This window comes from Pseudorasbora parva, chromosome 24, assembly GCF_024679245.1.
Source record: "Pseudorasbora parva isolate DD20220531a chromosome 24, ASM2467924v1, whole genome shotgun sequence".
NCBI classification, from domain to species: domain Eukaryota; kingdom Metazoa; phylum Chordata; class Actinopteri; order Cypriniformes; family Gobionidae; genus Pseudorasbora; species Pseudorasbora parva.
The window spans coordinates 15,307,714-15,333,253 of NC_090195.1; the positions used below are offsets into that span (position 1 = coordinate 15,307,714).

Consider the following 25,540-nt stretch of genomic DNA (forward strand, 5'->3'; position numbering starts at 1 on the left):
AATCAAATTGCTTGTTTTATTTCACTCGCACCTTTTCACTCTCTCACTTCCTTCAAATCAACAAACTGACTTATCTGCTTTCGCACACACTCGCCTCCTTGGGTTATGTTCTCCGTATTTCTCCTTCAACATCCTCTACTCTTTTGTCTTTCCAATCCAGTGTCTAGAAAGGCGCCAATGCCAAGCATCTATTTTTTTCCTGTGAGGGGCATCAATTGTAGTCCTGGCACATCTCTCTTCTCAGGCATAAACAAGACATGAGGGTAGACGAAAAATAGCTTTTAAAGAACTTCAATATTTAAAGGGACGACATCACTGCACTTATCGTTCCATTGACTTCCATTCAAATGCATTTGAATGCGACAGACCGGGAACACAAGCTCATGCGAAAAGATTCGCATTTCGCTGCTTTTCAAAGTTCAAGCTTGGTGAACTCTGAGCTGAGGACAGTGATAATGTGAGTCACAGTAGAATATCGATATGTCACAGCGTGACCTCTAAGCTGAATTAAAAGAACGATAGTTTTGCAGTAAGATCGGGTAGATTGTATACTATAGGCTATTTTTGCATCTATAATTTTGTATTACTTTTATTAAAAACGCGTTGCAGAGAGTGACGTCATATCACAACCGTTGTCAAATCAATTTAGCATGTTCAGGGCCCTATCATTCACCCTGAGTCTTATGCGACGCCAGTTGCTACACAAGTGGGTTTCAGGCCGACCAGTTATCATTTTCACGTCCAGCGCCACATTGTTTAAATAGCAAATGCACTCGCGTCCATCTGTTTGCCCGTGCTGGTCTGAAAACGAGGTTTGTTCAGTCCAACGCTATCTCACGACCAATTCCTGCCTATTTTACAAGGTGGTTAATTCGTACGAATTTGTACGACCTCAATCGTACAAATTTGTACGTTTTTTCTAAACTCCAAGTGACGGGTAGGTTTAGGGGCGGGGATTTGAGGTAGGTCATTCTTACAATTTCATACGAATTTGCTAACTCTCGTCAAATACGATTTAGCAAAAAACACAAATTCGTATGAATTAGGTCGAACACATTTGTACGAATTAGCCACCTCGTAAAATATGTAAGTTAGGCCTACTAACTGCCGTGAGATCGGGTTGGTTCAGTTACATTCTTGGCATGTTGCGATTTTGAGGCAACTGAAAATGAGCAGTATTTTTATTTAAAGTGCGCATTAGTAATATTTGCCTATGCACCTGGTTGGTTTATTGCACATTATGGCCAAAACAGACCCATAACTCAAGAGACTGGCAAAACCCTTTCAATCACAGTTGCCATTCAACAAGGATGCATTCAATTAATCAAAAGTGACAGTAAAAACTTTTAAATTTCTATGAATAAATTAAAAACTCAAATAAATGCTGTTCTTTTGAACTTTCTATTAATCAAAGAATCATGAAAAATGCATCATGGTTTCCACATATAATGTTAAGCACCTCAACAACACTGATAATAATCAGATGTTTCTTATGCACCAAATCAGCATATTCGAATGATTTCTGAATCACTTGACACTGAAGACACTGTTTTACTGTATTTATGATCAAATAAATGCAGCCTTGGTGAGCATAAGAGACTTTATAAAACATTATACAAATCTTGCCAACCCCAAACATTTGAACGTTAGTGTATGTTTATGTATATATGTATATTATTTTACCACAAATCTGACAAGTCCCATGCAAAATGGGAATAACGATTCTGTATATATTTCAGATGACACCAGGGCTTATGGAGATTCAATCTAGTTTTAATTGACAGCACAAAACCATGTTTCATCCTGATCATGACCATCTTTTCTTTTTTCTTTCCTGATATGCAGTTGGATCACAACACCCGGTCTTAGAGGGAAGAAACCATTAAAGGTACAGCACAGTCTTCGATCTTTTACCTACTTCCCGCTCCTTTGGTCCCCCTGCTTTATGTTCCCTTTGACAAATCACTAGCCTTTGTAGACACATAAATTGTTTTCTTAGCTGTTTTACAACTGAAGTGTTTCAGGCAAAACTCAACTCAGCGGTGTGACACATGCAAAACACATGATGGCCTTGGAATTCACCTGCATGCGTGATGGTTTTGAGATGGGAATAAAGGTCTAGAATATATTTTAGGCTTTTTTTGTTTTATGTGAAGCCACAATTGGAACTCCAGATTGGTCCATCCTCTAAAAGTGATCACATTTTGAAGATTTTGGATGAATGCAGTTCCACCAATTGCAAGCGTAGCGTACTTTGTAGTGAAAGTAGAATAGCCTTGAACACATCCAAATTATTCAAGGAATTTAATATCCACTTTACATCCAAAAATGGAATCCATAATGTATGGAAGCTGCATTGCGCATTATATGGGAGTAGAGCCAATGGTTTTAGCAGCTCAGGATTTTAATAAAGGCTCTGCGGAACTCGGTGTTGAACGTGGTGTAGATGACTGGATTGAGAGCGCTGTTGACGTAGCCGAGCCAAGTGAAGGCGCTGTAGACCTCGGCAGGGATATGGCAAGCACTGCAGTGAGTGTTTAGGATGTGGGTCACAAAGAAGGGAAGCCAGCAAATAAGAAAAACCCCTGTGAGACAAAAATAAAACTTAAATGATTTTTTGCACAGTAATCATTCTTCAGTGAAACACAAAGGGAGAAATTGAGGAATGTGCTGGTTAATGTGCTTTTTTCATGCACCAGAACTATTATAAACGTGTCAATACCAAAAGCATTTCAAGTTTTTATCAAATAAAGCTGAAAAAATATAATATTAGATGGAAAATGCAAAGGAAAAATGTAATGTAAATGTAATGTTGCCTTGGTAATTTAAATAAATTTAATATCTTTAAAGTTGATGTACTAAAATGACTAAAACTGAAATAAAAATTAAGACAATTAGAAATAAATGAATACAAATGACAAAAGCACAAAATATTACTAAAACATAAATTAAAATGAAAACTGAAAATATAAAAATAAACATTAATTCATATATTTCATAATAATTATAATAGTGTACACTCACCTAAAGGATTATTAGGAACACCTGTTCAATTTCTAATTAATGCAATTATCTGATCAACCAATCACATGGCAGTTGCTTCAATGCATTTAGGGGTGTGGTCCTGGCCAACACAATCTCCTGAACTCCAAACTGAATATCAGAATAGGAAAGAAAGGTGATATAAGCAATTTTGAGTTTGGCATGGTTGTTGGTGCCAGACGGGCCAGTCTGAGTATTTCACAATCTGCTCAGTTACTGGGATTTTCACGCACAACCATTTCTTGGGTTTACAAAGAATGGTGTGAAAAAGGAAAAAGATCCATTCTGCGGAAGTCCTATGGGCGAAAATGCCTTGTTGATGCTCGAGGTCAGAGGAGAATGGGCCGACTGATTAAAGCCGATAGAAGAGCAACTTTGACTGAAATAACCACTCGTTACAACCGAGGTATGCTGCAAAGCATTTGCAAAGCCACAACATGCACAACCTTGAGCTGGATGGGCTACAAAAGCAGAAGACCCCACCGGGTACCACTCATCTCCACTACAAATAGGAAAAAGAGGCTACAAATTGCACAAGCTTACAAAAATTGGACAGTTGAAGACTGGTTGAAGTTGAAGCAAGGAAAAATGTTGCCTGGTCTGATGAGTCTCGATTTCTTTTGAGACATTCAGATGGTAGAGTCAGAATTTGTTGTAAACAGAATGAGAACATGGATCCATCATGCCTTGTTACCACTGTGCAGGCTGGTGGTGGTGGTGTAATGGTGTGGGGGATGTTTTCTTGGCACACTTCAGGCCCCTTATATTGGGCATCATTAAATGCCACGGCCTACCTGATCATTGTTTCTGACCATGTCCATTCCTTTATGACCACCATGTACCCATCCTCTGATGGCTACTTCCAGCAGGATAATATACCATGTCACAAAGCTCAAATCATTTCAAATTGGTTTCTTGAACATGACAATGAGTTCACTGTACTAAAATGGCCCCCACAGTCACCAGATCTCAACCCAACAGAGCATCTTTGGGATGTGGTGTAACAGGAGCTTCGTGCCCTGAATGTGCATCCCACAAATCTCCATCAACTGCAAGATGCTATCCTATCAATATGGGCCAACATTTCTAAAGAATGCTTTCAGCACCTTGTTGAATCAATGCCACATAGAATTAAGGCAGTTTTAAAACCGAAAGGGGGTCAAACACAGTATTAGCATGGTGTTCCTAATAATCCTTTAGGTGAGTGTATATAAATGATTCTAAAATAACTCTAAAATAACATTTTAATGAATCAGTTGCTCCAGGTCACACAAAAAAGTAGTTTAAATTCATACAAAATTGCATATAGTATAGTAGGCGAAAAACATGTGAAAAGAGTAGTCTGTCGAAATTCACAGCATTCATAAAAACAGAGAAGGCCAAAAGTAACCGGATGACCTATTCCTTCTGGCGAGATTCTGTGTGCATATGATGGACATTTTACTATCCAAATGAGGTCACAGGAGAGGATTTATAAATGATAGTGAAGTGATTCAACTGACTCTGGTGGACACATGATAATTACAACATGATGATACATCCAGATTACATGTATGTGTGATACTACACACATACATACTACATAGAACATACTTTTTAGTGGTCGTTAAAGAATTTCTTATTCAAAATAAATATCCAGTAGGCCCATTTTATTTCGGTCTCAGTCAATTAATGATTCATTTAGAATCAGATTGATTCGGTTGTTGAGTTCAACTCACTCACTCAATTAACTGGCAAACAGCTTAATGGACTGAACAAATATTATCAATTAATAATGCTTGTTCCTCACATTTTACAGTGCTTTTTCATCTGTTTTAAGTGAATGGCACAATTCTTTAAAATGTCCTTTTTTTGATGTACAAAAGAAATAAAGCCTTTTGGGGTCAACTACTCTTCGAACTTCTAATTGTAAAGTATTTTTACAAGTCTGCAAATGGCAAATTGTTGAAATTGAAATAAAAACCAACCTTGAACACATATGCAAAATGGTCATGTGACAACCCTGACCAATTGACTTTGAACTGAGGCAGCTGAGCCATTCACTTTATCCAAGACATCTGTCTCCACGAGTGTGATTTAATTTCCTCCTCAATTAAGCAGACATCTCGGATTACCATCACTGTCATTTATCACTTTACACAACACTGACTCATGGGTCATCACTTGACACTAATAGAGCCTAATTGGTTGTCTAAGACTTGATGTTTTATAAAACTAATATGTTGGAGACTGACTGTCATCTGTAGGTGTTGTATAAGGCTACATTTCATTGAACAACGTCATTATTCCCCAGGTGGCCTTAGATGGCAATCTGACAAACTGTGGCACATGCCATCACAGACTGACTGAGCTCCATGGAGCGAGTCAGCAACCCACTTTCCAAATGTCAAATGAAAAACTAAGTGAATCTTTGACTGAAAAAAATAGTTCGGTGGCATGTGCTCGGGTTGGAGGAGTTGTCAGGACACCCAATATGAAAGGAAAACAATTTTGAAATAGCGAAGATAAAAATCATGAAATTAATTTGCTGTAAGTAAATTTTATAAATTACACGTCCTTTCCCACCACCTCCTCTCTCTTTTGCTGCCGTCGTTCTCATTGTCCATGAAAAAGTCTCCTCTGCTAGACGTGAGAGAGGGATTCATATCAGTGTTGATAATGACATATGGCAGAGGCGAGTTAATCAAGTCAAAGAAATTACTTCATAACATCTAACCAAACCCCTGCCTTCACATGGGATTCAATCACTAGAGGAAATGCTGTTATTTTTTTACTTTATATTCATCAAAGAATCCTGATTTATATATTGAATAGCACAACTGTTTTCAACATTAGAAGGATTTCTACATGGGAATGAATTACATTTTAAAATGAATGAAAATGGATAATGTCTATTTTAAATTGTTGTAATATTTTACAATGTTAACGTTTTTACTGTATTTTTTATCAAATAAATACAGCTTTTGGTGAGCATGAGCCTTTTTTTCAAACATTAAGGGTGCTCTTTATCTGTATCTTTGACCTTCGATTTAATTTTAAGTGATAATTTATTATACTCTATTATATAATGTATATATGATCTGGCCACCAAGGGAAAACAGATATGTTTAACCTTGCAAATGATGAATACAAATGGCTTTAGGCCAAAACAAGATAGAATGTACAGAGAGACAGTATCAAATTATGCATAAATTAAATGTCGCATCACTGAGTCACTGTTGTTATGATGCTCAGGGCAACAAATGGAAGTAAAAAAACAAAAACAATGACAATTTAGTATGCAAATAAATGCAAGATGGAAGGCCAAACACTATAAAGAATGCAAATATTACAGTGATGTCATCACTTTTGAATGGCAAACATTCTAACAATGTTAGCCAATGGGATTTTCAAATGATAATCTTAACGGAGTAATTCACTCTAAAATGAAAATTATGATTTACTCACCCTCAAGCCATCCTAGGTGTATATGGCTTTCTTCTTTCTGATGAACACAATCACAGTTATATTAATTAATATGTATTAACATATTAAGTTTGAAATATTTCTTACAAAACCCCACCGATTCGCTTCAGAAGGCCTTTATTAACCCCCCAGAGACGTGTGGAGTACGTTTATGATGGATGGATGCACTTTTTTGAGCTTCAAACTCCATGGACCCCGTCACTGGCATTATATAGCTTGGAAACATCAGGATATTTATTAATGGAACTCTGATTATGTTCATCAGAAAGAAGAAAGTCATATACACCTGTATGGGTGAGTAAATCATGGAATCATTTGAAAGTAAACTCCTTTAAGTTTCATCTTATAAAATCTTACAAAGAACCACAATATGACCCCCCCCCCCCCCCCCCAAAAAAAGAGAGAAAACAATTAAAAAAAGACTGTCAATCAGAATGCCTGGATGGATGGAAAAGGATAGTAAAATGATGGATGGATGAAAAAGGATAGTGATATGATGAAAAACTTATAGTGATATGATTGATGGATGGAAAATCGATATGATGGATGGATGGCTGGCTGGATGGAAAAGGACATTGATATGATGGCTGGATTAATGCTGGATGGAAGGAAGGATGATGTAAAAGTATAGTGATAGGATGATGCATGGATGGATGGATGGATGGATGGATGGATGGATGGATGGATGGATGGATGGATGGATGGATGGAAAGTGATAGTGATATCATGGATGATGGTTGGATGGATGAAAAAGAACATTCATATGATGGATGGATAAAAAGGATAGTTATATGATGGATGGGTGGGTGGTGAAAAAGGATAGTGGTATGATGGATGAATGGATTAAAAAAGGATAGTTATATTATGGCTAGATGGATGAATGGAAGGATGAAAATGATAGTGATATGATGGATGGATGGAAAAGGATAGTGATACAATAAATGCATGGGTGAATGGATGGATGAAAAGGAGTGATATGATGGATGGAAAGGATAGTGATATAATGGATGGATAGATGAATGGAAAGAAAAGTGATATGATAGATGATGAATGAAAAAGGATAGTGATATGATGGATGGATGGATGGATGGATGGATGAAAAAGGATAATGATATGATAGTTGATGGATAAAAAAAGGATAGTGATATGATAGATGATGTACAAAAAAAGGATAGTGATATGATAGATGATGGATGAAAAAGGACAGTGATTTAAAGGATGAATGAATTTCAGTGAGTGGAATCCTGTCCTTTCTGTGCCACTAACCACAGCAGAATTTCAAAAATATTGTTTTCTACAGTACATCTCACCCAGAACGATGGCCAACATCTGTGTGGCTTTCTTTTCCTTGGAGTGCATACTTCTACAACGGATCTGACTGGGACACACCATGACACGACCGGGCCGCGGCGGGTGGAGGGTGGTGTGCGTCCGTCCGTTTGACAACTTCTTCACCTCACAGCTCCTAACTGACACCTGCTGCTCGTCCCCACCTTCCTCTTCCCCGTGGTTTGCATCTTGCTCAGTGCGAGCAAAGGACGCCTGGCTGATACTGCAGTAGTTCAGCGTGATCACAGGAGGCAGCAGCGAGTTCTCGGCAGGGGCGGTTTGGGGCCGCTTGCGCCACAGGCAGCTGGCGAGGAGCCGCGGATGGATCACCTGCTCTGTGGTTTCCTGAACAGATAGGGTGATGAAATGTAAGCATGCAAACTTCAAGGTGCACAGAACATATCCCTGCAAGCATGTCTGTTCTATAATTAATTAGCACAAGGAGGTATGCTGTCCTCATTTCCTCGAATAGAATGATATCGGCTCAAGGACTACTGAGTAGTTGCGGTGCAGTGAGAAGCTGATTTCTCACCACCTTACACATTGGACTGGTTTTGACTGCAATTCCCTTAAGAAAGGGCAATGAACCAGTAACCTTCTGTCTACTAACTGAACATTTGCTGTTTTTCCAGCCGTATCTTTTTCAATCTCTCATGTATACATTCCTGGCTATAATAAAACATTGCCATTGGATGTTAAAAAAATTAAAAGGTCTTTTGATTTTAATCCCAGTGGATAGTTTTCAGCTGAGTTGTGCTATGGACAGTTATAAAAAACTATAAAACTAAAGTTGAAAAAAAAAAAAAGAATCTTAAAAAACTGGTTGAACAAATCTTTATCATTAAAGACAAGTCTTTCTCAAATCAATGAAACACAGCTAAATATTTTCTCTTAATCAGTATTTTTTATTTTATATAAATTGACAGATGTAGTATCTTAATAAATTAGGTTTGCTACGTTTTTAAGTGTCTTGTTTTAAGCATGCATGTGACAAATCTATTCACTGTTAGGCATTTTTACATCTTTCTAAAGTAAATATATAATTCAATTATTTTATTTTATTGTATATTTACTAGGGCTGTCAAGCAATTAAATAAAAAAATGTGAATTATTACATGATGTGCTGATTAATTAATCGCACATCAAATTTGGCTGAGAAATTATGCCCAAATGATAATTTAAATTCATTATGTGTTAAATGAGAAAAGCATTAAATTACAAAAAGTAGCTTTAGACAGATATATTTTATTATGGCGGCATTGTCGAAATGAGTAAGTCATTGGCTGAATCCGAAATCGCTCTCAAACACTTTTTTACTATTCCCTATGTAAGTCCATTAATGCAGTTCACTTGAATGATTGAATGAAAACGAGTGTATGAATTCGGATAGCCGCTGAGTGGCTGCACACTCGCTATTGCGGAGCAAATGTTGGATTGAATGAGTGCGCTCAACAATGTCCACTATGGTTTCGGAAACCACTACAAATGGCTGTCCCTTCAAATAATGCCCTATTTGAGGGTATAAGGGGCGATTTTGGATTCAGCCATTGATGCATTCATTCATGTAATTAGTTCGAACAGATGATTTATCCAGGAATTAAGTAAATGGCTCCCTTTATGAATCGACCACTGAATCACCCGATTGATTTGCTCAAAATGCGGATTTATTCAGAGACAAAGTTGTTCGAAGACAACATTTCTGCTTTGGCTTGAGTTAATGTTTTAGATGGTAAAATTAAGCAAAAACAGACAATTTGTGACTAAAATATAACACAATATCTTTTTATTGAATCATTATTGTATAAAATCAATATCACATTTGCAAAAACAGCACTCAAATATGACAAAAAGTCAGCCTACAGGAGCATTTTTATCCTTGTATCTTGCAATTTAGTAGACTAGAAATCTAGACGCACCCTAGCGGCAGCAAATCTAATCTGCACGTGAGTGTCGTCTAGCAACTCTCAATACCCATCTGAGCTGTAAATGCCAAACTCTTGACAGTCCAATCACATCGTGTATAGAGACGGTGGGCGGGGCTTAACATAATGAAGCCAGAGTTGCGCTTGTGTGCTTCTAGTTAACACAGAAACATGGCGAACGGCGGTCTTTCGAATCAGCTTTGACCGCAACTCTGGAAGACTTGGAGTTAAGCTTTTCTCTGAGTAAAGAACAAAGAACGGCACTGAAGTCATTCTTAAGAAGGGAAGATGTGTTTGGAGTTCTGCTTCACCTTCAGGGAAGTTTGAAAGCCAACCGTTTATCCCGCCCCTCGGATTGAGCCCTGTCAATGGTGAGTTTCCAGACCAAACATCTTGATGTGGGTCTGGCTTGTCAGGCTAGCAATTTAGGGCATTTATAACAGCATTCTGCATCAACTCAACTTTGATCCATCCATCAAAGGAAAAAATTACATTTAAAAAAATAGAAAGCAGCTTTAGAATTGTAATTATTACATTTTTGATCAAATTAATTTAGCCCTGGTGAACATAAAATACTTCTTTAAAAAACATTTAAACTGCTTTTCTATGGAAATATCTAAATGGGTCAATTGCATGGAAGCCAATCAATGCATGCAGACATACAGTTTTGAAAAAAGGAAAACCTTTTTTTTATTATTGATGATAGAATACCATTTATATTAACCTTAAAGAGTTACTTCAGCGATTAGCATATGGCTTTGTATCAGTAGAAATGGAGTATAATCAAATGATTGCTTGATCAACAAGATGTCGTGTGTTTGGATTTTTGAGGTATCACACACCCCTAACATGTCAGGAGTGCAGAGACAGTGTTGGCTCACTTAGCCCGGCTTCCAGATATGAAATATGGATTTGTCTTTCATTTTATTTATTATATTTTATTCCTTTTATATTTCCTTTTACTGAAACATTAAATAGTCCAGATGAATATTGCCTGTACTATTGTCTGTACCTCTATGTTAGCAGCATGCTTTGGATAAATGTTTTTTTATTTTTATATATATTTAGTTAAGATGTTCTCATCTGATGTGGATAGACCTTGAAAACTGTTGAGACAATTGTATGTACGTTAGGGTGAGGCAACGAGAACGTGAGAGAGGGAGCGCGGCCTACAAACACCTTGTGAGACTTGAAGCTGGCTTCTGCTTTTGAAACTGCAAACTATTCTCAAGTAAATTTTGTCTTTAATTAATTGCAATCCTGTCTTCATTTTTCACAACTGGTCTTGGGTCATAAACTGTTAACCCCTAACACCTTATATGCCAATTAATCAAGATCACTCTTTATATTACAGCTCTGATCCCAAAGCCCGCTGCAATGAAAACATATCCTATGGCTCTCAACTAAAGCTTGTTACTCCCTAACTTTGAAGTGACTCTAGTGGAAACATCCTATGGCTTTCAACTAAAGCTTGTTACTTCCTAACTTTGAAGTGACTCCTGTGGAAACAGTTTCAACAAGCAGGGATGTGCCAGTGATGGGAGTAAAGCACCAGACAGAGCAAGTTGGGGGCCATACGTCATGAGCCACAAATTTCCAGTTCACAGCTTACAGCCGCAGGGATAAGTCTGTGGAGGCACGGTGACAGAAACGCACTCGCTATGCTAAAACAGGAGAGAGAATGCTGCCAGCAATCTCAAAATACCATGTAGGATTTCTTCACAGGGTCTGTTGCTCTGAGAAGGCTCATTTCATGCAAGATTAGAGTAGACGCACACATTTCTATACACACATGCAGGCACACAATGGTATACGCACATTTATCACATTGATCCTGATGGGAGAAAGGTCTCTTTTCTCTTTGTGATTGCCATCTTGTAAACACGTCTCCTGTGGAGAGATGTTAAAGAGTCAGCGGGTGGAAAACAAAGGCAATGCAAAAGCATGTAAAACAAATTTGGATAGCAGAAAAGGGGGAAAGCAGCTTTTTAAATGTAAAAAGACGCCAGTATCAAGGCAGGGGGAATGAAGTAGCGCTCTATGGAAAATAATCAGAAAAATCTGATTTTCACTGAATGGCAAACGTAGGCTGTGCTGTTTTACTGAAGATCAATATGACTGAAATGGATCATCTATTTTATTTCATCCATACTTAGTTTTAGAAAACTGAAAATTGGTACTGTCCCTTTGTTTTGTCCTACACTTCAATCATAAGTGTAAAATTAAGCCTATAAAAATCCAGGAACATTTCATATTTACATTTTTTAAATAACATTGGACCCCTTTAAACATTTTTGAATTAAAAAAATAGGCATTTTCAAGTTTGTTTTCCGTTGCTTGCCTTCCAAACAATATCATTTTTTGTGTCAATTTGGAATTGCTGTGGATGGTGAGCAACTGATGACAGAAGTATTTCTTTAATAAAAAGAAAAGCTTATTGTTTAATTTAAAATCTGAACTGTACAAAATCAATCGAGTTATATAAATAAATTTATAGTTCAAATACTTGCCTGTGCTCAGAAATCATTTTCTTTATTAAAATTGGATAGCACAGAAAAAAAAAAAGAGGAACAGGAAGAAAAATTTTGAGGGCAGCCTACAAAGCCTTTTCTCCATATCAAATTTTGCTCCAGTTAGCTGGAACTAAATCTTGCAATAAAATTCCTAGGGCGCGTAGCTGAATGGCTTTGCTGGAACTTTTCCAAAGAACTGATGTGCATCTCACTTTCACATGAAGCCAATGACACAAAGGCCCTATCCACTGATCGGGAATGTTGTTTCACTGAACAAGACTGGAGACTGGATTCCAAGCTTTGAATTCAAGGGAAATGTTATACAGTGTTTCGATCCAAGATAAAATGCATTTCCAATCTATACTTATCCCCGGTAACAGATACTTCTAGTATGCATTGTTATTGGTGGATTATGTGTGTTTTTAGAGTAGAGAATCCAAAACAGCTTGAAGTGAAATGTGAGAATATCTACAATGCCCTCTAATATCAGCACCTTTGGTAAATAAATCTGCATCGTTTATCCTATTGATCTTTCTTAAATAAATAAAAAAAAATCACAAAATTGGAACCTTTCATTGAAGTAAGACCATTAATATTGGGGGGAAACTCACATTATGAAATTAAAAAAAAAATCTATAGTACACATTGGCAGTAATGTTTGGCACCCCCAAAATTCTTATGGGTAAAATATCTCTGAGGTATATTCCCATTCATATCCCAATTGTTTTTAGCACATCTGGGTAAGTTGCATCATTGAAGAAATCAAGCCAGACACGACTCTTTCCCGAAACTGTACTGTAGATTTTTTGCTATAAATTCTGGACATGGCATCCGAGGGACTAATTGTTATTTTTATCAGTTATTTTGCTTTATTTCCAGATTCAAATAGGCTCTTTCTTATGTAGATCACGTACATACATGCCCTTTTTTAAAAAGGTGCTTTAAATCGCTTGACAAAATTAAAAGACATAAATTAGATTTGTAGGTATTCAAAATAAAAGATAGGTTGTTCTGAATGTCAGCTTGCTTATTTTGCTCAAGATAAAGATATATGAAGTCCACATGTCATGCAAACAAGAAACTATGCTTCTAACCACAGGTCAAGAGCTGTCGTTGCAACCGTTGGAACTATGGTATCGGGAAACACAGACTCGTTGAACTATGCTGATAAAGATGGAACTTGTTGGCTAACCTGAGGGTGACTAGGAGCATGACATTTTTAAGCCATGACTTCCTGTTCCACGGAAGTAGGAGGAAACACAAAGGCCAAATTCCCTTAATCATAAAACCAAAGAATATATTCAGCCATATCTGATGCGCAGCAAAAGATTGTTGAGCTTCACAAACTAGAAAGAGGCTAAGAAAATAGCTAAAGCATTGAAAATCCCCATTCCCACCATCAGGGCAATAATTAAGAAGTTCCAATCAAGCGAGGAGGAAAGTTTGAGTGGCCAAAGACTCTCCAAGGATCACAGCTGGAGAATTGCAGATATTAGTTGAGTCTTGGGGTCAGAAAGCCTAAATAAATACATGAAACAACTCCTACATCACCTCAAGTTGTTTGGGAGGGTTTCAAGAAAAATCCTTCTTGCTCGTCCAAAAACAAATCCAGCATATTTAGTTGTCAGACACGACTGGAATTTCAAACGGGACCTGGATCTGTGTTCAGATGAAACTAAAAAAAGAGCTTTTTGGCAGTGAAACCAACAAATGGTGCAAACAGTGAGAAAAAGTACCTCATTCCCGTGGTTAAATATACCGCTGAGTCTTCAATGTTGTGAGCCTACATTTTTTTTTTTTTTTTTTTTGCTGGTATCTTGTTCAGACTGTGTTGAGAACAATAATCCATCAGGACAATGATCTAAAGCAAACATCAAAATCAACACAAAAATGTGTCAATGAGCAAAAAATGGCGCTCCTGCTATTATCATCCCAGTCCCCTGACCTGAATTCTATAGAGAATGAGTGAGGTGAACTGAAGAGAAGAAGCGCCAACATGGAGCTGGGAATCTTCTGAAGAGTCTGGAGAGATCCTGTATGAAGGAATGGTCTCTGATCTCTTGTCAGGTGTTCTCCAAACCCATCAGGCATTAGAGAAAACTCAAAGGTGTTATCTTGGAAAAAGTATGTTGGAATAATTGGGTGCCAATTTTTGTCGCCAACATGAACTAGAGATTTGTTTCATAATGAAATTTTCCCTCCTCTTTCAATTGTTTTACTTCAATGAAAGGTTAGAATTGTGATTTTTTTTTTTAATGAAGGAACAAAATGATAAACAACCAAGGGTGCTGATGTTAGTGGAGGATAGGAATATTAAATAGGGAATATTCCTCTTACCACTGATGGTGGTGCGGATGCTGGCTGAACTTTGCCACTGCCTTGACGGAAGGTGATTCTCTTCCGTCTTTTTCTGAGAAAGATGTAGATGCGCACATAGACCAGAAGGGTAACCACAAACGGCAAATAAAACGACACCACGGAGGAGTAGATAACAAAATCGGGATTTGAAATCGAGCACACAGCAGGGTCATCTGCAGGAAACACACACACAACATATTACTGCAATGTGCGACAGTATACATTTTAAATTCTGTTGTGATTTTTTGTTTGTTTGCTGTTATAGTAAAATATTCCATTGTGTGTAATTAAGATTGAAAATCACTGATATGAAGTTATAAATAGTGTGGATGTATGTAATGATGCCAGCTGTGTCAGAAGTATAATCAATAGCCTACTCTTATCTGCGACGTATAAATTGTTTCTGCAGCAACATAATTAGACCCTCAATTAGACCCTTCTCTCCCATCTGCAGTACATGCAGGCAAAGCAGAACAAATCACATGCATATCTAGGAGGCTTGCGTGTGTGAGAGAGAGATGACATTCATTATATCTCACCGTGAAACTAATTAACTGATTACTCTAATTAAACGGATTATTAATTCCTTCGCAAACTAATTTTTCGACATCTGATGGAATCTCACTGAAAGCTATAGCTGTAAACTGATCCATCTTTTTAGTGCTTTATTGTATGTTGAAACCACATGTTGGAGGAAGCTATTAGTGTAGCTTAACAAGCTACGCATCATGTAAAGTAGTTGACTTACAGTCAAGCCTTCCTTTTGAAAAATAGATACACTACAAACTATTAAAGACAAGATGCAAACTACTAAAGCCACGAACCTAAGATTTGAGGTTTAACTTGTTTTTAGTCCATGGATGTTACACTACCGGTCAAAATTTTGAAGTTTTTTTTTACGTGTTTGAACTCTTATGCTCACCAATCAAGGCTGCATTTATGTATATATTTAAAAACACATTATGATTTCTGAAGGATCATGTGACACTGAAGACTGGGGTAATGACTGCTGAAAATGTAGCTTTGCCATAAATTACATTTTAAAATATATTCAAACAGAAAACTTGTTTTAAATGGTCATAATCTTGCTTTAACTGTATTTTGTATCAAATAAATGAGCATAAGATTATGATTCCAAACCAGTTGTGTAGCTTTGAAGCTAACATGCTATTGAACTACTAAGTTATCACAAGTAACATTTCACAGACATAGCTTGAGCATATGAAAAGCATAGTCTCTTATTTTCTGGGAAAATTGACAAAAAATGCTTATGACTAATGCGCTTAAGCAGATTTTTGTCCAATCAAATGCTCTCTCTAGAGAATGTCCTGCCCCAATACCAACTGCAGGCAACATTTAAAAATCAAGTTCATGGCTGAGGTAACTTTTGGCTATTACAGATCATATCCTTTCATTATGTTCCAACCAACCTCCTTCTCACAGCCCAGTGAGCCCACCAGTTGAGCTGGAGCTCACCTGTAGTGTTGAATCCAAACAGTAGGGGGCAGGAAACTGCAAAGGCCAGGACCCAAACTGTAGCAATCATAACTGAAACCCTTTTGCGGGAGCTGTGGGTAGTGTTGTATAGCACGGGCATCACCACAGCCGTATACCTTTACAGAAGGAAGAATTCATCTCAGAGGAGTCTCAGGAGAAATGGAAATACTGATCAGGAAAAGGTCACACTCACTGAAGCACAAAAGTATGAGATATGAGATTAAATGAAAACATTTAAATGACCCATAAAGTAATTTTGGAATATACCTTCTGTTCTGATATGAAAAAAAGAGATCAGTCAATTTCAGATAAGCTTTAACTACAAAGCATTTTTTCTGGATCTGCCATAAAGCGTTAAAAAGAAAATATCTGATTAAGAATTAATAAGTCAGGACACCAAAAAAGAATGTGCTACATCTGTACATCGAAGAGAGATTTATTATGCTGGACCCCTATCAGCAGAATTATGCGATTGTATTAGCTTTTCCTGATGGGTTTTTTTTTTCTATGTCTGCAGCAGCACACTGCTTTTACAAATAGTATACCAGAGTAAAGAGAGGGAGAACCAGGCCAGTCTGAAAGGCATAATCAACCTAAATATATGCCTTTCTCTCCCCTCGGCTGAATACATTTCTCAGCACTCTGTATCATACATTTTATTTGTCTTTTCTACTGAACCGTTTTCTCTCAGCCCTTCTATTTCTTCCTATTTGATCAGCCACCCACGCTAATTAAACTTCTATATGTTTTCACACTCATGCCGTGCATTCAAAATTAAAACAAAGGCCCCTACCTGCTTTATCTATGAAGGTGTTAATGATGGACCTGTGTCTGCAGGGATTTACTGATACCATATAAAAAAATGATTTGGGTTTGAAAGCTCTAACAGCATTTGTTGATTGACACAAAAATTTGTTTCAGCTCATCCCTTCTTTTAAGTGGTCACATTTACCATTGTTTGGCAGTTTTTTGCAAAATCAAGTTCAATAGGGATTCAATTTCAATATGAAATCTGTGGATTTCACATGAGCAGTGCTGAGGAAAGTTAACATTGCATTACTCCCTAAAAACTTGTGTTACTTAGTTCACATCTGTACAGTACACTGTAAAAAAAATGTTTTGGTTTTTGTTGGTTTAACTTAAAAAAGTAAGTAACCTGGTTGCCCTAACATTTTGAGTTTATTGAAATAAAAAATTTAAGTTGATACAATGAAGGAAACTACAAATATTATTGTATCTGAACCACAAAACATTTTTGATAAATCATGAAAATAGCACTATTTGGCATGTTTCACTGCGTCATCAGAAATAAAACACCCACAATTACCCAATATGCTTACAACATCTTTTAATATTTTAATAAAGGTTGTTGAATCTCAAATTTTTTTAATTGTATTAACTGAAAATTTTAATTTCAATGAACTCAAAATTTTAAGGCAACCAGGTAACTTTTTTTCTAAATATTTTTTATAGTGTAGAAGGTGCAGCTCAAAACATTCTGGATTGCAGACGAATAGGATGGATGAGAAAAAAGTTCAACAGTTTTACTTCAACAATAAAAATGGAAAAAAATGAAACACAAACGTGATGTTTATGTATTTTTTCCTCATTCATATGGTTGATAGATGGGTCATCAGCGACGACTTCAGTTAATAAAGTGAGATTGAATAAAGTATGTGCAATTTAATTATTATTTTGAGTTTTTGAGCATTTTACATTTTGTATTCATTTTAAAGGAATACTGAATCAGTTTTTGTGCAAGTGAGTTGAATAAATGCATGCTCACATTTGGTCTAGAACTACAACAACCTTCATGTTTACACAGCGCACACAACGCCTCGGCACTTGCTTCCGAATTCTGTCGACATGGAAAGTGGTAACTTCCATTACTTGTTTGAAAAAAGTAACAGATATTTTGCTGTAAATTTAAAGGTAGTCAATTTCTTTTCTACACTCTTAGAAGAAAAGGTTCTATCGGCGCTACGTATTTTGAACCCCTAAAAGTATAGTTGAGTATACGCCAAAGAATCTTTTATGCTAAAAAGGTTCTATAATGACAAGAAAGAACCCTTTTGGCACTTAAGAAAGGGTTCTATATAGAACATTGCAAAAAATGAATTTCTTATTTAGTATTTTTGACTTGTTTCTAGTCTAAATATCGAAACATTCTTATATTAAGAAACAATTACCAGACAAGTAAAAATGATTGTCTTTTTGGGGGGAAAATAACTCAAAATTAAGAGAGTTATTGCTTAAAATAAGCAAAATTATCTGCCAATAGGGTAATTAAAATAATGTTGTTTTAAGATTATTTTACATACCCCACTGGCAGATTATTTTGAGCAAAAAATACTTAATAAGAAATGCATTTTTTTGCAGGGAAATGTTAAGGGATCCAAATATGTAGCGCCGATGGAACCTTTTAAGGTTCTATATAGAACCTTTTCTTCCAAGAGTGTAGTTACTTGAAGAAGTAATCTGAATTCTTTTAATTCGCATAGGTTTTGAATCAGGTTCAGTTGGTCATGCAATTTGCTGCATTGCACCGAAAGGTGCTTGGTCACAGTCTGTGTGAACTGGGCTTTATACAATCGCTACACTATTGATAATGGACCTTTTTTGGTGTCAAAATTTTGACTAATGTAACCACACCTTAAAGGGTTAGTATAAGGGAATAAAAACATCATCAAAATAGTCAATATGTGACATCAGTTAGTTAGAATCTCTTGAAGAATTGAAAATACATTTTGGTCCAAAAATAGCAAATACTACGACTTTATTGAGCATTTTCTTCTCTTCCGCATTTGTTTTCAAACCTCAAAGAAAGATTCAAACGGTCATGAATCAGCTTATTGAACTAAACATTTAATGCATTTGCAAAGGAAGTAAATGGTGCAAAATTGCATAAACACCACCGAAAAGTAGACATTGAACAATAAGCCCCAGGTATGTCACTTTTGGGCCCTTGAAAAGTTTTTGCGTTTCTGTATTTGGTTGCGTTGTGAGTATTTGCAGCATTTCTGAATTTGTTTGCGTTGTCAGTATTTGCAGTGCATTTCTTTATATAGTCTTTCTGTGAGTATTTGCAGGGCATTTCTGCATATAGTTTTGTTGTGAGCATTTGCAGTGCGTTTCTCTATTTGGTTGTGTGAGTATTTCGGGGCACATTTCTGTATTTGGTTGTGTGGATATGCAGCATGATTCTGTACTTTATTGTGAGTATTTACAGTGTGTTTCTGTATTTGTTTGCATTATTTGCAGTGCATTTCTGTAGGTTGTATTGTGATTTGCGGTTCGTTTCTGTATTTGGTTGCATTGTGAGTATTTGCAGCATTTCTTGTTTGCGTTGTGAGTATTTGCAACACGCTTCTGTATTTGGTTGCATTGTGAGAATTGGCAGCGTGTTCATGTATTTGGTTGCATTGTGAGTATTTGCAACTCGTTTCTGTATTTGGTTGCATTGTGAGAATTGGCAGCGTGTTCATGTATTTGGTTGCATTATTTGCAGTGCAGTTCTGTAGTTTATATTGTGAGTATTTGCAGTGTGTTTCTGTATTTGGTTGCATTATTTGCAGTGCAGTTCTGTAGTTTATATTGTGAGTATTTGCAGTGTGTTTCTGTATTTGGTTGCATTGTGAGTATTTGCAGTGTGTTTCTGTATTTGTTTGCATTGTGAGTATTTGCAGTGTGTTTCTGTATTTGGTTGCATTGTGAGTATTTGCAGTGTGTTTCTGTATTTGGTTGCATTGTGAGTATTTGCAGTGTGTTTCTGTATTTGGTTGCGTTGTGAGTATTTGCAGTGTGTTTCTGTATTTGGTTGCATTGTGAGAATTTGCAGTGTGTTTCTGTATTTGGTTGCATTGTGAGTATTTGAAGTGTGTTTCTGTATTTGGTTGCATTGTGAGAATTTGCAGTGTGTTTCTGTATTTGGTTGCATTGTGAGTATTTGCAGTGTGTTTCTGTATTTGGTTGCATTGTGAGTATTTCAAGTGTGTTTCTGTATTTGGTTGCTGTGGCAAGGGGGGCGTGGTTCAGCGAGGTCTGCAGCGGGAGAGAGAGCCGCGGGACGAGCGGTAAGTGAGTGGGTTGGACGCAGATTAATAACACCTGTCTCTTGTTCCAGTAATGAGCGCGGAGAGGGTATAAAACCTCGGCGGAACCAGAGACCAGGGAGAGAGAGAGATCGGACGGTTGATGCCAAACCCCAAAGACTGAGTTGCCGGAAGCCGGAAGTGCCGACCCGGAAGTGATCGAGTGGCTATGAGAATTCACACAGCAGTGTGTTGTTGAAGTTATAATAAGTTTTTGACCATAAATAAAGAAGCATCAACCGTCCAGCCGACCCCCGTGTCCTCTTCCTTCCTCCTACTATCGAACTTTGTTACAGTTGCATTGTGAGTATTTGCAGTGTGTTTCTGTATTTGGTTGCATTGTGAGAATTTGCAGTGTGTTTCTGTATTTGGTTGCATTGTGAGTATTTGCAGTGTGTTTCTGTATTTGGTTGCATTGTGAGTATTTGCAGTGTGTTTCTGTATTTGGTTGCATTGTGAGTATTTGCAGTGTGTTTCTGTATTTTGTTGCATTGTGAGAATTTGCAGTGTGTTTCTGTATTTGGTTGCATTGGTGGTATTTGCGAGTGTGTTTATGTATTTTGGGTGTGTTGTGGGTATTCGTTGTGCAAATCAGTACACATTTTAACATTTACGGATTGGCCCCATTCACCTCTATTGTAAGTGCCTTATTGTAACCTATATTTTTGCTTTTTTAAAGGACAAAAGGGACATGTGGAAATTACCTTTTGTGGTAATCAACATTATGCCACAAATTGTGTTTAAACCTTGTACAAAACCTTGAATATTCTTTAAAAAAAGGAACCACAAAAAATGATGTACATATTTATTATTATTATCCCCCTACCTGTCGATGCTGATGGCACACAGGTTGAGAATGCTTGCAGTGCACATCATTACATCCAGGGTCACAAAGACATTGCAATACAAGCGACTGAAGAGCCAAGCTCCGCCAACCACCTGCACAGGTACAACATGGTCATATTAAATTACTAAATAGACAAAAAAATAGAAAGGAAAAGGGTTTACATATATTAAATATGTCAAACTGAGCAACTTCTAGCCACACTGACTCACTGCTACTGTTTCTCCAATGCAAGGAAGGATAAATCCCTTTTAGAGTCTTAGCTTTTATCCCACACTCACAGGCACACAGATTCCCTGTCCATCTCTTAGAAGACCTACGACGATAGCACCCATCCGGGTGTAAGGGAGTAATAAGGCTCAGGCACAGATGAATGGACTGCGTGGTCCTGAATCAGACTGCTAGGTGTAGTACGTCATGACAGGAAGATATTCTTTTCTTCCTTCCTGGCACTAATCTATAGCGGCACAATTTCTCCTACTGCAGTCATTCACAACATGTGCGGCCAAATTTAACTGAGTAGGAATGCAGTCTCTGAATGAGTGTTTTTAACCATGAACCACCAAAATCAGGGAGGAGGAACATTTTAGAACAATATGTTTAGAACATATTACACTGTAAAAATTATAGTATAGTTGCTGTAACTGTAAAATTAATTCAGGGTTATTTTATTTATTTATTTTACAAAATTGCAGTGTAACATTTCCCAAATAATTTAACATTTATGTAGAAAAAGGTGCTTTATGAATTGTAGCTCTAAGTAAAACTGCTAATATTTTTCACTGATTGATTGAAGAATTTAACTGTTTAGCAAAGGGTAATTGATTACTTAGAGAACATATTGAATGAAGTATGACTTGACAGATTTGAGAACCATTATCTGCTGCTCTTCAGCTTTCAAATGATATTGCTTTTTTACTGGTTATTTAAAATAAAATAGATATATGGATTTAAGTCTTGTTTCTTGTGTCAAGTCAATGTCAAGTAATCAGTCTTAAAATCTTAACTGATTATAACACAGATTTGTGTCCCTTGAGACATGGAGACAGTGGGCCTAAATTTGCAGATTGTTTTTTCTGTTTAATACATTTTTTATTACTTTTAATTATTTTACATTGTTTGGCATATTTTAATGGCCAAAATGCAGTAATTCCAATAGGAAATTTAGGGCATCCTAAAGGTTGGGTGGACTTCTGGGCAAATGTTCTGGTTGTTCTGGGCAAGATGGCGCCTGCTCCAGGTCACTTCTAATTCCGGGGTGAAAGCGTCAACATGATAAGTGATTTATGGACACGTGCATTTACTGACAATGTGTGGAAATGTACCATGACTGCATTTTCTCTCAGCCAATCAGAATCATCCACCAGTAATGACGTGGCTAGACCTTGAAAACAGTATAACTGTTGGGACAATTGCATGTACGAGGAATGAGACAAGAGGGAGCATGGCCTACAAACTCCTTGTGAGACTTGAAGCTGGCCATGAAACTGGAAATTGCTCTTCAGTAAATTTTTCTTTTTTTCAGCACTTCTGACTCTTGGTCTTCATTTTTCACTACAGGTCTTGGGTCATAAACTGTTAACCCCTAACAGCATTTTCTCCTAAAAGTGATCAGGCAGAACAAACATCGAGACTTGAAACTTAGAGGGATTGTAGTATCTACCCCGTCTACACATCAACAAAGCTCGCTCCAATCAGCCTGATGGTGGCGCTACAGCGATCAAAAGTACGTAATGGCTCATAACTCCTAAACCATTTGTAGCAGATTCAAGTGTCTTATATCGGCAAAATTATCAAATAGCTTGAATTTTTTTGAAAAACTATTGCGAACTAGTCCTAAGCTTTTCGCCCAATTGAAACAAAACAGTGCCCGAAAGTTGTCAAAATGTTGAAATTTGATTCACATCCGCGAAGGGATGCCAAAACGTTCAAAGTGGGCGCGGTCACTTTTACTAAAACATCTATCACTCTTAAATGGAACAGGATACTTTTGCCAAACTCTGTATGTACTGTATGTGGTCGCATGAAAAAGAACACGCTGACTGGCCACTTGATGGCACTATAAAATAAATAATAATAATAATAAAAAACACAAAAAACGGCTATAGCTACGCAATAAGTCTGACTAACTTAAAAACTGGCATGTGTTTTTTTTTTGGGGGGGGGGGGGGGGGGGGGTTGTCATTTGGACAAGATGTTGTCATTCGGCATCCAACTTTCACGGGGTGTTTTGACCCTGAACCACAACACCCTCCAGTTGGCGGGTCGACAGTGGTGGCCAGTCACTGCCCACCTCCTCCTGGCCCCCAGCTCAACTCCTCCCTCCTACTCCAGAGCCAGCAAGATGCTTTTTTTGCTGCCTCACCCAACCTACAGCTACCTTCCTCTCCCTACTTGCTTAACCCAGAACTGTGAGTGTCTTCCACACAGACTGCTCCAGAAACCCCTACACCCGACCTCAACCGTAAATAGCCAGGTCTGCCAGCCTTCGGCCCTACACTGCTCAACGAGGTCCTGATACTTGGTGGCTCCTCGCACCCGTCTTCCCACAGAACCGTCAGTTCAATCAAGATTATCTTCCTCGCTTCCTTAGACCATAAGACCATGTCTGGCCTCAGCTGTGTTTGCACAGCCTGGGAGGAAAACTAGTATCCTTCCCAGGTCCACCCTCATCTCCCAGGATGGTGCTGCTTGCAAAAGGCTCTTCTTAGTCTTCTTGGGGGCTGGTGGTTTCTCCCCCTCTCTGATGAACTGAATGGATGTTACCGGCCTTGTACTGGTCTGGTGCTTTTTCTGCCTCTCCCGCTTCAGGATGTCAGCCAAGTGCACTGAAAACCTTGTCATGGCGCCACCTGTATCTTCTTTGGCTAAGAGATATTTTGCATCCTGCCAGCATATGCGCCATTGTTCCCCTCCCTCCGCAAAGCCTACACAATAGGTCCTCCCTCATTCCCCATCTGTGGAGGTTTGTTGGTGATGGAAGGGTTTCGTACACTGAACGGAGCAGGAAGGAGATACGAAAGGGCTCCAGTCTCCTGATCTCAGTCCACCTCAGACATTCATATCATATAGAAGAATTTCTCATTCTGAGCAACTTTGCCTCTAGGATCACTGCTGTCAATCGAATTGTTTGTTAAATATAGGAGATTATTTGAAAAACCTTTTGGATTATAGGTTTTTGGGCTCAACCTCAAAGTTAAAAAGCTATAAAAACATATTTCCTTAGTAAATTGCATATTTGGCTATGTGTACTATATTTATCTACGATCCAAGGGGTCACATTCTTGCTAAATAACACATACCTTTTTATAAATGTGCTTAAAAACCTTAAAGTGATTGAACCCTGATAATTGCTGCTGGTAAAGATTTACATTTAGTAATTGTTGTATACTCACTTCCAAATAGACGGCCCACGGCATAACCAGTGAAGCAACCAAGAGATCAGCTACTGCCAGGCTGACCACCAGGTAGTTGGTGGTGGTTTGGAGAGCCTTCTCACGAACCACAGCAATACACACTAGAACATTCCCAAACACAATAGCCAGGATAAGTAAGGAATAGAGCATGGCATAGTAATTCCTCTTCCCTTCTTCAATGCCTGATGCCAGGCTGTAGTTTCCCACAGAAATGAGAGAATGTTCTGACTCATTCCACAACCATTCACTGCTGCTGAACATTGCCATGAGTGTGGAAGATCTGGGGAGAGAGAAGAGTTTTTCACTTTTGGGAATCAAAGGGCAACATTGTAACATCTCAAAGGTTTCTGTAGTCTCGAAGCTGTTTGACACCTCATGTTTATATGCTGACATCCCTGAACGTTATACTGCAAAGAGACTTGGTAACACTTCACTGCTTGAGATATGACAGGCTGTTTGGTGACTTCACAGAGAAGCTTTTATATCTTTGAAATGTCTATGTATTGATAGCGGCAATAAAAAACAAAACAAGATATCATAAATTATTTATATTGTGAAGGCTTATTTAGAGAGCCATGCTTTATAACTAGTGATTTCCACAATGCACACCTGCTATAACTGTCTTATCCAGCACATATATAACATTTGGATTTCAGTAATAAATTAAGGTTAATAACAGTGATTCAAGTGAAAAGTAGTCAGTAAAATCTTAAGTGATGTTTCAAAATAAGTGATGTTTCAAAAATGCATTGCAGATAAAAAAAATCTAATAAAGTCACACTCATTGACGCCAAGAGGGACAAAACCATGGTGATGATATGCACAAATGCGCCCTGATGCCATGTGAACGCATGCAATTGATGAGTTTGTTCTGGATAGCATCGTTTTCTGTGCTGCATTCCAGATGAAGATAACACAAATTGCAATGTGTCTACCTGTTAAGCATCTCCAGCGAAGAACCGAAACAGAACCACCTCTGAATGCACTTTCCCCGAGATTAAAGTTATCTGTCCAGTCGCTCTTCGCGCGAGCCGTTGATGCTGAGGAAGGGACTCCATCCTTA

At 37.7% G+C, this 25,540-nt stretch overlaps 1 protein-coding gene across 1 annotated transcript; it reads right to left on the bottom strand.

Annotated features, from left to right (window-relative positions):
• Positions 1–1,728: 1,728 nt before the first annotated feature.
• Positions 1,729–25,441, bottom strand: drd3 (dopamine receptor D3). Its single transcript, XM_067434522.1, has 8 exons — positions 25,413–25,441; positions 24,457–24,757; positions 21,044–21,156; positions 16,106–16,242; positions 14,609–14,802; positions 11,577–11,648; positions 7,818–8,181; positions 1,729–2,585 (listed from the first exon to the last, which is right to left on the bottom strand). Exons 1-8 carry the CDS (start codon positions 25,421–25,423, stop codon positions 2,389–2,391), a joined length of 1,389 nt encoding a protein of 462 aa, XP_067290623.1. The 5' UTR covers positions 25,424–25,441; the 3' UTR covers positions 1,729–2,388.
• Between the last annotated feature and the right edge of the window lie 99 nt (positions 25,442–25,540).